The following is a 12,929-nucleotide window of genomic DNA, read 5'->3' as shown; positions in this document are numbered from 1 at the left end:
TGAGAGAAACACATGTATGCACATATATACAAAGCTTTCAGAGAAACACAATAAAAATCTTAATTCTATTTTACCCACAAAATGTTTAATTTTATAGGGGCTACAGAGCCTTAGGGCAAATTACCAACGACCTTTTGGGACGAATACACAGTCAAATATAAATCTAAACTAAATGGACATCTATTTCCCTAGAATGAAATTATCTATTCATTTATTTGGGAATTAAGGTCCAAAACACACTGAAGAAATAATCCACTTTGAGACTGCTTTAACTGCCCTGGCTCAGTGCTAGCGAATCCTGGGAATTGTAGTTTATTATGGCCCCAGAGCTCTCTGATCGAGAAGGTTCAATGTCTCACAAACACTACAGTTCCCCAAATTCCCTAGCACTGAGCCTGGGCAGTTATTGTGCTTTGTACCTAAGTCTCACTGAACAAAATGGGACCTGAGAAAATATGCACATGGTAAGACATATTTTATTAGTAGTAAACAGGTATTACTTTTATTTGTAGCAAACAGTAATCTGGGCAACAAAAAAGTTGTTAAAGTCGCATCACAATTATACTAATAACTTTGATCTTACAAACTTTATCATCTTGCATGGCTCCTGATTCTTCCTATGCCCTCCCCACTGCAGCCATGTCCAGGCTATGTTCCAAAGGCTTTGCAGACTGTGACATAATAAATTCAAAAAGGAATTTGTTGGATTAGATGCATTTGTCAAACATGGAAGAACATAACTGAACTGCCATAGTCTCTCATTTGTATTGAACTTGGAGACTTGCAAAAAATATAGGAAGTTCCTCAAGAAATCTAACAAGACCTTTTAGAATACATCTAAATTAAGACTACTGGTTTGTTTTTCTTTTTTTACAATTTGATTCTTATTAAAGAAGAAAAAGAGTTGAGTCCCTATATTGGGAGAAAGGTGGATATAAGAAAATAAAATAATAAAATAAAAATACAGCTACATCACATAGCTTTTGTGAAACTGGTGAGGACTGAAGTCTCATATTGCCCACTGTCCTTCTCTTTCACTATCAAATATTTTTACTCTAGGTTGTAATGTATACCGTCTTGCGGGTGTTTCCTTTTATCTGGACATCCTTACCTAAAGTTCTCTCCCGCTTTCGAAGTAAATGTATGGGTACACATTTGTAATTACTCAAATGTAAGATAATAATTAATAGAATTACAAATCTAAAAAAAAACTGAGGCATGCATACACAGACATAACAGAATACAGCCATACAAAAATTAGCACCACAATAACCAAAGACAAGACATTACATTAACTCTGCTAATGGTGTAAGTACAAGCACATCCTTGGAAAAACATTACACAATATTTTGTAAAGAAAGAGACCCACAAGATTAACGTAAAGTTGTTAATCCCAAACTCTAGTGCTCTCTCTGACCAGTCACAATTTATAAACCCATTTGCTGTAGTTCTATATCCTCAAGTCATTTTTGACTTACGGCAACCCTAAGGCAAGACCTATCATGGGGTATTCTTGCCAAGAGTTATCCAGAGGAGGTTTGCCATTGCCATCCTCTGAGGCTCAGAAAGTGTGACTTGCAAAAGGCCAGCCAGTGGGTTTATATGGCTGAGCTGGGATTTGAGCCCTGATCTAGTTGGAACACTCAAACCACTAGGCATGCTGGCTCCTTTATAAATCCTACAGCAAGGTATTATTATAATTAAGCTTTATTTATATATTATTTGTTATTTGACATTTTTAATTTGTTGCCTGCTTTACTTTATTGAACCCTTTCCTGTATTGTTATGTATTATTTATATGTATTATGCTATTATTTCTTAGGTTTACCTTATCCATTTCATTGTTTGTATGTACAGCGCTGTGTAAATCTACAGTGCTACATAAATAATAATAATAATAATAATAATAATAATAATGCTGTAAACTTTCACAGCACTGTACATACAATCAACTAAAATAGATAAAATAAAATAAACCTGCCAATGGCGTACATTCTACCAAAATAATTAAATATACAGTGGGTCCTTGTTATCCGCTGGGGTCTGGTTCCAGGATCCCCCATGGATAACAAAATCCATAGATGCGCAAGTCCCATTAAATATAGTGGCATAGTAAAATGGTGCCCCTTATATAAAATGGAAAATCGGGGTTTGCTATTTGGAATTTACATTTTTTGAGAATATTTTCAAACCGTGGAAGCTTGAATCTGTGAATAAAAAAATCCATGGATAAGGAGGGCCAATTGTAATACTGTAATAGTACATGTTATAATGTTCAATAAAATAAGGCAGACAACAAATTAACATTAGGGCCCATACAGACAAGCCAAAATAAAGCTGCTTCAGGTCAGTTTGGAGGTATGCTGTTTAAGTGCTGCATGCATCCTAAGAGGTCAGAAGCTGCACCAAAGCCATGCTCCAGCCCTAAGGATTGGAGTGCAGTTTTGGCACAGCTTCTGGGCTCTTAAGATGCGTGTGTCATTTAAACAGTATACCTCCAGAGTGACCCAAAGCAGCTTTATTTTGGCCCATCTGTATGGGCTCATTAGATAACAATCATGTTACTGTATTCAGATATTGTAGACAAGCTTCATTTAAATGGGATTTGTTGTTTGAGTCCAACCTTCTAGACTTTTTCTACTGTCGTGCATAGGCTTATATACTCCAAACTAGAACTGGTACAGCAACCTATTCCAGGAAACACCCACTGAGCACCAAAACCAGCAGAGACACACTGTGCTCATTACCGCCAGCCACTCAGCTGGGCACCAGCCAACTGCTCTCCCTCCACTAATCCAAACAAATCTACCATCAAAAGGGAAGTAAATCCTACAGCACCCCTTTCCTCCCTCCCCCCAGCCCCATATGACCCCAAACAGGAAGTCTCTTCATCCTCCAGCTAAAGGACACTCTGGCAAAGCAGCAGCCAGGAAGGCAAGGGGCCAGTCACATGACAGCTCTCTCTCTCTCTGACAAACACATTTCTAGGCTCCTCTTACAGGTTCAGGAAAGCCAAATCTGTGGCAGGAAGGCCAGGGCTACCTTAAGTGTGCAAAACTCTCGAGGGACTGAAAATCAGCCAAAAGTGGAATCCCTTCCCAGGCGCTTTAGGCTCAGTGTTTTTGCAAATACCGTCAGTAAAGGCTACATCCACACTGGAGAAATAACCTGGTTTGGCACCGCCGCTTTCATTGCCTTGGCTCAAGGCTATGGAATTCTGGGAGTTGGAGTTTGGTGTGGGCCCACAACTCCAACTCCCAGAATTCCACAGCCTTGAGCCAAGGCAATGAAAGCATTGGTGCCAAACCAGGTTATTTCTCCAGTGTGGATGCAGCCAAAGACTATTTAGACTAGTCTTTAGTTTTCAAGAGCCAGCGGTCAGAGGCAGATTTATGCTACTGACTACAGTTGTGACTTCTAACACTTTCCTTAAATTGCCACAGAACCTTTGTGCCGATGTGGGTGCGTCTGCAAATATGAGGAAAGCCAGTATTACACAGGCATGTAACATCACAAAATGTTGTGGATATATATTATCGCCTATGAAGAGCTAGCATGGTATAAGGGTTTCAGCCTGGAACACACTCTGCAGACCAGGGTTTGGGTGAAACAACTTAAACAATTCTAAAAAATAGAAACGTTTAGAGCCAGCATGGTGTAGTAGTGGTTTGGGTGTTGGACTGTGACTCTGGAGACCAGGGTTCGAATCCCAGTCCAGCCATGAAACCCACTGGGTGACCCTGGGGAAGTCACACTCTCTCAGCCTCAGGGGGAGGCAATGGCAAACCTCCTCTGAGCAAACCTTGCCAAGAAAACCCCAGGATAGATTCGCCTTGAGGGCGTTGGGCTACGACTCTGGAGACCAAAATTCCCAGTTGGGGCTATAAAAACCCACTGGGCAACCCCCTTATTATCATTATCATTATTTATATCCTGCCCTTCTCCCAAGACTGGGACTGAGGGCAGCTTACAACATTAAAAACACCACACAGTTAAAAACATACAAGAACAATACATTAAAATAGGATTAAATTACTACACTAATTACCTTGGACAAGTCACATTCTCTCAGCCTCGGAGGGTGGCAATGGCGCTCTGAAGAATCTTGCCAAGAAAATCAGGGTCACCACAAACTAGAAACACCTTAAAGGCTCACATCATCATCATCATCATCATGGACAACGACGACAACAACGGTTTGCCTTAGGGGTCTCCACAAGTCAGAGAGGCAGAGGATCTTCTTCTTTTTGGGGCAGGATTTCTTCAGAGGAGATTTCTTCACAGGTTTCAAGGTTTCTTCAGCCTGAGGCTGAGAGAGTGTGCCACTCGCCCAAGGTCACCCAGGTGGGTTTCAAGGCCCAGCCTTGGTCCAAAACACACACTGCAGAAACCATCCACTCCGAGACCCCTAGGGAATCCTGGGAAGTGTAGTTTTGTGAGGCATTCTGTCAAAGACCAAGCTCTGATGCCACAACAAAACTACAAATCCCAGGATTCCCTGGCAGTCAAAGCGGATTATTTCCCCCCTTGTCTCCAGAGCCGTAACCCCAACACTCAAAGGTCCAAAACACACTGCGGAAACAATCCCAGCCTGAGACCGCTTTAACAGCACTCCTCCTCTGTCAGAGAGACCTCTGCTGCCACAATAAAACTACAATCCCCAGGATTCCCTAATAGCCCTGAGCCCAGGGCAGTTGAAGCGGTCTCAAAGTGGATTTATTTCGTATGCTTTGGACCTCTTGAGTGTTGGGACGAAGACTCTGGGGACAAGGGGACAAATAATCCAGTTTGAGCCCGCTTTGAGAGAAGTCCTGGGGGCTGCAGTTTTATTGTGGCACCAGAGCTGCCTTGACAGAGATGGGCTCAATGTGTCTCACAAAAACTACAGTTCCCAGGATTCCCTAGCACTGAGCCAGGGGCAGTTATACAGCGGCCTCGAACTGGATTCTTCCGACATACACTGCGGAAATAATCCAGTTTGAGACCGCTTTAACTGCCCTGGCTCAGTGCTGGGGAATTCTGGGAACTGTAGTTTTGTGAGGCATTTAGCCTTTCTCTATCAGAGAGCTCTGGTGCCACAACGAGCTACAATTCTCAGGATTCCTTAAGGCTGAGCCAGGGGCAGTTAAAGCGGTCTCAAAGCGGATTACATTTCTGGAGTGTGCGTGTGTCTCGGACCAAAGGTCTGCGGCGTCCATCGAGAGTGGCTTTGGGAGGGGAGGAGGCTCAGCCGAAGAGGAGACGGAATAACAACAAGGCAGCGGCAGCAGCAGCAGGAGGAGGCGGCCCCGTTGACTCACCTTGATGCACTGCGACATTGCATCCGTGTCCGTCGCAGTAAACCAGCGGGTTCTCGGCCCAGCCCCTCTCGTCGGAGCACACGCAGCAGCCCCCGATCATCTCCTTCATGCTATTGGAGAACTCGCCCTCCAACCGTGACACAGGCGGCAGAAGCAGCAGCAGCGGCGGCAGCGGCTCGCTAGAGACCATCTAAGGGCGAAGAGAGCACCGTCAGCGCCGAGGAGCCCCTTCAGTCGCTGAGCCAGCGCCGCCGCCAGTAGCGCCTCCATAGCAGCGAAGGGGGACCCATGGCCGAGGCAGAGACACACACACAGGGCTTGGTTTTAAACAACAACAGTCGCTTCTCCCAAGTTCCGCCGAGGCCGATGGACGGCTTCAGGTTCCGTCGCCGACGTCCAAATAGCAACACTCACAGGGAGGGAGGCCTCACTGCCTGCCTGGCTGCCCCCGCGCAGGCGCACTAAGCGCCTTTCCTCCAGGGAAGGCCTCAAGTAGTTGCTTTCCGCTCTCCCTTCCCTCCCTCCCTCCTTCCTTCGCGCGGTGCATTATGGGTCGCGAGCCAGTTGACGCGGATTGTTATTTTCTTTTCCCCCCCAACGACTTCTTCCTTTTTTTCCCTACCCTCCCCCCCGAGAGAGCGAGCTCGCGCGCGTTCTTCTGCGCATGCGCGTGAAGCGAAGGGGAAAAGAGGCGGGGCTGAGTATATAAACAGAGGCGCCTCTTGTCATCTTTAGTCAGTCAGGTTGCGAACGTTGATGAAGGAGCACGTCTGGTCCGGGCCTAGTTGGACACTCCGCCTGAGAACGTCATAGCGAGCCGTACGGCTCGCTATGGCGTTCTCAGGCGGAGTGTCCAACTAGGCCCGGACCAGACGTGCTCCTCCATTAACCTCTGTAACCTGACCGATAAACAACAACAATAATAATAATCTCCTTCTGAAGAAACGTGACAAGAAAACTCCCTCAGTGATAACCTTATCGGCCAAACGAAATGACCAATATACTAATTAAAGCTTATTAAACCGTCTAATTAATAACAACAATAATCATAAACTGCCCTGAGAGCCTTTAGGGCTGAAGTGTGGTGTATAAATACTCTAATTAAATAAAATAAATAATAATAAATAAACTTTATTCTTATATCCCCGCCTTTCTGCTGCAGCAATCAAGGTGGCTTACGTGACTAGAATATGTTGGGTTAATACATACTTTCAATAAATAAATTGAAACAGGATTAAATACAATACAGTTTAAAAACTAAACCTGTTCAAATGACAGCAATTTTGTAGCAGAGGCAGTGGTTACATAAAGTAGGGAGAGTAGATCAAGGCGGGTCACAATAGGATACATAATACATAACACATACACAACTACAATTACACATCCCCTTATCCTTGAGTTTAAAACTAAAATTATAACATAAATACAGATTAGAATCAATTTAAAATAGACAAGATTGGGGAGAGACGTTTGGGCAAAAAAAGGGCAGTCTATATGGAAAGGCCTGCTGGAAGACATCTGTCTTGATAGCCTTTTTAAAGGCCTCAAAAGTGCTAATGTGAAGGATCTCCTCATACTATATATACTAGTTGCAAGCTTTCAAAGCTACATCGGCTTCTTCATCATCAGGCAAGATGTTACAAACCAAACAAGAGAAAGAAAGAAAAAACAACTGGAGATGTTAATCAGATGCCAACATGTTGTTTCAGACCTTAGTAAAGATGGTATGATGGGGAGGATATCTTTTGCAGGCAGGTGTCCTCCCCATCATAACATCTTTACTGAGGACTGAACATGAAGGCATCTGAGTAACATCTCCAATTTTTTCCCCTGCTGTTTGGTTTGTAACATCTTGCCTGATGAAAAGAAGCCCATGGAGCTCCAAAAGCTTGCAACAAGTATATTGTGCATTTCGGTTGGCCGATAAAGGTATCACTGATGGATTTTTGCTTGTATTTGTTAAATGGCTGACACAGCTACCCCTGGATGTTTTCTGTATTGTAATAAAACCCCATATTAGCTTCTCCTTAGGGCCACTATAAGTCTAAAAGGAGTTTAACACACACAACAAATATCACTCTGGCGAAACGTCAGGAACAAACTCTTCTAGAACATGGCCACATAGCCCAAAAAACTCACAAAAACTATGGATGCCAGCCATGAAAGCCTTTGACTTCATAACAATTATTATTATTATCATCATCATCATCTATTTATTTATAGAGCACTGTAAAGTTTACACTGCACTTTACATAGTAAGGGTAAAATAAAATGGGGGGGGGGAGAATAAAAACAACAACGTTACATGATTAAAGTGGTAGTGGGAAGGGGAATAAGTCCAGCGGATCTTGTCTCCTTCGGAGGCCTGGCCTTCGCCCATGGACTGGAAGGAGGGCTCTCCTTACTTTAGACCAGGCCTGATGGAGTTAGCTGGCCTTTGTCTCCCTCTGAGGCTAGATGATATCAGATGGCAAAGAGGGAGGGCTCTTCTTCTTACTTTTTTACCACCTTGGTCAATAGTCTGGGATGCTGGGAGTTGAAGTCCAAAACATCTGGGAGGGCAGAGTTTTGGGAATCACTAGAGTCATAAATTTGGAAGAGACCTCAAAGGCCATCCAGTCCAGCCCCTTGTCATGCAGGAACTTACAGTCAAAGCGTCCCTGACACATGGCCATCCAACCTCTCTTTTAAATCCTCCAAAGAAGGAGACTCCACCACACTCCGAGGGAGTGTCTTCCACTGTCAAACAGCTCTTACTCTCAGGAAGTTCCTCCTAATGTTGAGGTGGAATCTCTTTTCCTGTAGTTTGAATCCGTTGTTCTGTGGCCTATTCTCTGGAGCAGCAGAAAACAAGCTTGCTCCATCCTCCATACGACATCCTTTCAATTATTTAGACAAGAATATCATATCACTGCTTAACCTTCTCTTCTCCAGTCTGAACATCCCCAGATCTCTAAATTTCCCCTCATGGGGCATGGTTTCCAGACCCTTCACCATTTTAGTTGCCCTCCTTTGGACACACTGCAGCTTGTCAACATCCTTTTTGAATTGTGGTGCCCAGAACTGGACACAGTATTCCAGGTCTGAGCAGAATAGAGTGGCACTATTACTTCCCTTGATTTAGACCCTATACTTCTATTGATACAACCTAGAATCACAATGGCCTTTTCAGCTGCCGCATCACACTGTTGACTCATGTTCAACTTGTTAAGCCAGGTGTCCCCCATCCTATATTTATACATTTTATTTTTTTCCTGCCTATTTTTTCTGAAATGCTTCTCTATTAATGTCTGTAAACTGGTTTGGCAAAGTCAACCTCCCGCCGAAGAAAGTTTACAAGAAAACCCCATAATAGTGTTGCCTTAGGGTCACCATAAACCTGAAACAAGTTGGGCACACAACAACAACAACAACAAAACCTGGCTTACGAAGAGTTTCCTCTTGTGTCTTTTTCCTGCCTTTATTTCCCTTAGCCTTTTAAGACATATTGAGGCATTTCCCGCTTTTTGTCAAGTAGTCACACACAACACTGTTTTCCTCATGTTTGTAATTCAGGGTGACCAGATGCCTTAACCGCAGATGAGAGCGAGGCACAGCAAAATAGACGACATTTGAGACAAATGGAAGACATTACTAAATAAAAGCTACAAAGACTAGCATAAAAATAAAAATTAATGCTTCTTCAGCTATGCTCAAAATGGAGGGCCTATTGGAACCCTCTGCACAGAAAGTAAAATGTGGGATATGTCCTGGAAAAGGAGGACATCTGGTCACCATGACGAGGCCAAAGCAAGGAAAACGCTCCTCCTCAGCTACAGCTTCTTTTCTTTCTTTGGATGGCAATGGCAAATCCCCTCTAAAGAAACCTGCCAAGAAAACCCATGATACGTTTGCCTTAGGGTTGCCATAAGTTGGAAATGACTGGAAGGCACACAACAACAACAAACCTAACTAACAAAGAAGACGAGAGTTTCCTCTTCTGTCTTTTCCCTGCCTTTATTTCCGTCAAACTTTTAAGAATTATTGAGGCATTTCCCACTTTTTGTCAAGTAGTCACACAAAACACTGTTTTCCTCGTGTTTGTAATTCAAGGTGACCAGATGCCGTAATTGCAAAGGAGAGCAAGGCACGGCAAAATGGAGGACATTGCCAAACAAAAGCTACAAACTAATATAAATTCACGCTTCTCATTCATGCTCAAAATGGAGGACATTTTGGAATTCCTTCTAGACAGAAGGTTGAAATGTAGGACATGTCCTGGAAAAGGAGGATGTCTGGTCACCCTGGTCAACTCACACACAACACCATTTTCTGCACATTTGCAACAAGTCACACTTGTTCTTCATTTTTGTATCAGGGTGGACAGATGCCACCGCAAAGGAGGACAAGGCACCTAGAAAATGTGAGGCCTTCAAGAAAAATGTAGTATATTATCAAATTAAAACTAAAAAAAACTAATATAAATGTCAATTCATGCTTCTTAAGTCCTGATCAAAATGGAGGGCATTTTGAAATTCTTCCTGGGCAGTAGATTGAAATGTAGGACATGTCCTGGAAAAAGCAGGGCTTCTGGTCACCCTGCATTTGATCCCAATCCCAGCAGTCTGGATAACAAGGTTACATGCAAAAACCAAGATAATAAAGCAGCCCAAGACCTTTAACAAAAAACCCTTAGCTGTTTGGGGGGGTTACACAGACACGCTAAGCCTATATGTTTCTTAAACTGTATCCAGATTGCAAAAATAATCCAGGCTGACACTATTTTAATTGCCATGGCTCAAAACTATGGAATATTGGGATTTGTAGTTTGTTGTGGCACCAGATCACTGTTTTCAGAAGTCCATAGCATTGAAAGATGGCAGTTAATGGCATCAACCTGGATTATTTCTGCAGGCTGATGCAGCCTTACTCTGAAACAAGCACTCAATTATAAACTGTGATATTAACTCCACTATTCCCCAGGTGACAGCAATTTTCAAATAACAAGATCCCAAACAGTTTTTAAGACAAATTGATGGCTCTGTGGCAGTACTTGGTGCCAAAGGAAACCTCCTACTAGTTTCCATTTTACCTATTTATTCCCATATACACTCAAACTATTTTTAAATTAAATCAAACACATTTGTCACATTTCCTAAACTGGTGAACAGTGGTGTTCTGTGGCAACTTAAATATTATTTTATCATAAAAAAAACTATCCAGAGTTCCTTCAGTTTCTTATTTTTATATCAATACATTGTTTGAGTAAGTCTCTAGATCAAAAAAGGGTAGTTATAAAAATAAGATATTCCAAAAGGATTTTTAAATCTTATTCTACCCTGCATCCATGTGCACCTCTTCCTTTATTTGGTCCTCTTCTGCATAAATTATACGTTTCCAGTTTTACTGGAAATTATGTTTCCAGTTTCTAACCTGGCTTGGCAAATGCAAGGCCTCTCTGAAGAAATTTGCCAAGAAAACCCCTTGATAGGTTCACCTTTAGGTCGCCTTAATTGACTAGACAGCAAACAACAACAACAAAACAGTCTTACAAAGATGACAAGAGGTTCTTCTTGTTTCTCTTCACTGCCTTTATTACCCTTAAACTTTTAAACTACTGCCAGCATGGTGCAGTGGTTTGAGCATTGGACTAGGACTCTGGAGAACAGGGTTCGAATCCCCACTCAGCCATGTAAACCCACAGTGGCCTTGGGCAAGTCACACTCTCTCAGTCTCAGAGGATGGCAGTAGCAACCCACCTCTGAAGACACTTGCCAAGAAAACACCATGATAGGGTTTCTTTCACCTTAAGGTAGTCATAAGTTGGAAATGATTTGAAAGTACATAAGAACAAATACTACTTTATGGCTGATGCGTACACTGGTTCCCCAGACCTAGAGACCACTGTGGGTAAATCTAATATAAATAAATATATCTATGCTTACTACCTTAATCCTGCTTTTACCATATAATTGACCATAGATATGTCTGTGTGGTAGTTGGTAAACTGAAATTGAGCAGAACAAGAATATCAAACAGGTTGCTTCAGCATTCTCAGACACCCTCTCTTTTTTTTTAGCATTCCTGTTACCTAGATTAATGTAAAAGGGCCCATTTTCTGCATGTTGATCCACAGTTGTTGATTTGTTTTTACATTTTTCAAACAGCAAAATTAAGAAAAAAATGTGGTTGAGTTTATCAGCACAGAGGAAAATCCCTAGCTTTTCATTATCCATTGTAAAGCAGGTACCACTGTAGCAGAAGGAACTAATTGTGGCTACTGTTAAGGCTGAAAGGAGATTAAATGCAGCTTTACAAAATTCTACTTCCCTGCTTGCCCCAGGGCTGCTACTTTTGTGAAGGAGAAGGTGAGATGGAGGGAGGAGTAATCACATGTAAAATACCATCGATTTATTTCCACTATCATGTAAAACAACATGCAAAATGGCTTGGTGGATAGGCTGGTACATTTTTATCCACATTTCCCAAATCTTACTTTTCTGTAAATTATCTCCATTATCCTAAATGTACTTTTAGGTGAACAGTTGCTTTTTGTTTGTTTGTTAGAAGTTGCAAAGTAATGAACAGTAAACACCACTGCAAATAAATATAGGTTTGTGTAGAGTTCCTGTGCAAAAGGAGGAGGAGGGATGTGTTTCCCCCTTTGAGATATCAGAGCCTGCAGTTTGAATGCAGGATATCTTGGGTCAGGTTTTGCTGTCCTTGAAAGTTTTAAGTGATATTTTCTAGACAGAGGAGGAAAGACAGGGAAAGGGGAGTGGTGTCATTTCCTACTGAAAGCTTAGCTAAACACTTTTAACAAAGCAGGGTCATTTGAGTGTTTGGATCCACTGAATATATCTACAGGTTTAACATTTTGCCAAAATTCATGCTTTTAAAATGCCAAAGAGAAAGTCTTTACAAAAATCACCCGTCTTCTGTCTGTGTTTTAGAGGGAGAGGGAATTCTCTGGGGCGAGAGTGACACTTAAAATGATATAGGATATAGGTAAAAGTTTTAGTGCCTTTTTTCAAAGAAAAAAATTGGAAATTCAAGACATAGCTTGTTATTATTGTGATCATGTTCTGAAAATCATAGTTTTAAATAAAATAATTTCAGAGGAATAGATTCCACTAAAAACAGATGGGTTATTGCTAAAGTGTAGTACTATAAGCTATATTTCAGATGAAGGAACTTACAAAACCACCACCAAGTCTTCCTTACCTAACAAACCCCTTCAGAATTCATAGGGTTGCTATAAATCTATAGGCAATTTGAAGGCATACATTTACACACGCACACACACACAAATGTAAACTGATTCCGGCCTGTGCTCATTTACTTGAGAGTAAATCTCATTTAACACAGTGGGATTTCTGAATAAATATGCACAGGATGTCACTGTTAGTTCCATTGACTTCAAGGGTTTAAATCCAGTTGCATTTAAATATTTCAATATGCAGTCTGCTATTACACATATTTACTCAGAAGTACAGTACATCCTGCTGTATTACATAGGTTATATTGTCAAATAAACATATAGGACACTTAATTTAGTTGGGGGAGTGAAGAGTGTTATTTTTGCTTATTACAGGGAAATGATATCTAATTTCTAAAAAAGCAATCCCCATGATTTTGTTAACTATGAGA

General features: G+C 41.9%; 1 protein-coding gene across 3 annotated transcripts in view; it reads right to left on the bottom strand.

The window, feature by feature from the left end:
- Nucleotides 1–5,872, bottom strand: part of MLLT10 (MLLT10 histone lysine methyltransferase DOT1L cofactor) — a 149,182-nt gene extending 143,310 nt beyond the window's left edge. Inside the window, exon 1 of one of the 3 annotated variants that reach the window (XM_089533341.1) lies at nt 5,301–5,872. In XM_089533341.1, coding sequence (XP_089389467.1) covers nt 5,301–5,490 — 190 coding nt within the window. In that variant the 5' untranslated portion in view covers nt 5,491–5,872. The remainder of the gene's footprint in view (nt 1–5,300) is intronic. The other 2 variants (XM_089533339.1, XM_089533340.1) reach the window with 2 other exon arrangements.
- Between the last annotated feature and the right edge of the window lie 7,057 nt (nt 5,873–12,929).

The sequence above is a fragment of the Sceloporus occidentalis genome, unplaced genomic scaffold (genome assembly GCF_023333645.1).
Source record: "Sceloporus occidentalis isolate IW3139 unplaced genomic scaffold, rSceOcc1.0.p SCAF_7, whole genome shotgun sequence".
Classification (NCBI taxonomy): Eukaryota; Metazoa; Chordata; class Lepidosauria; order Squamata; family Phrynosomatidae; genus Sceloporus; species Sceloporus occidentalis.
The sequence above is the reverse complement of the archived record's forward strand: the minus strand, read 5'-3'. Positions and strand labels throughout refer to the sequence as shown.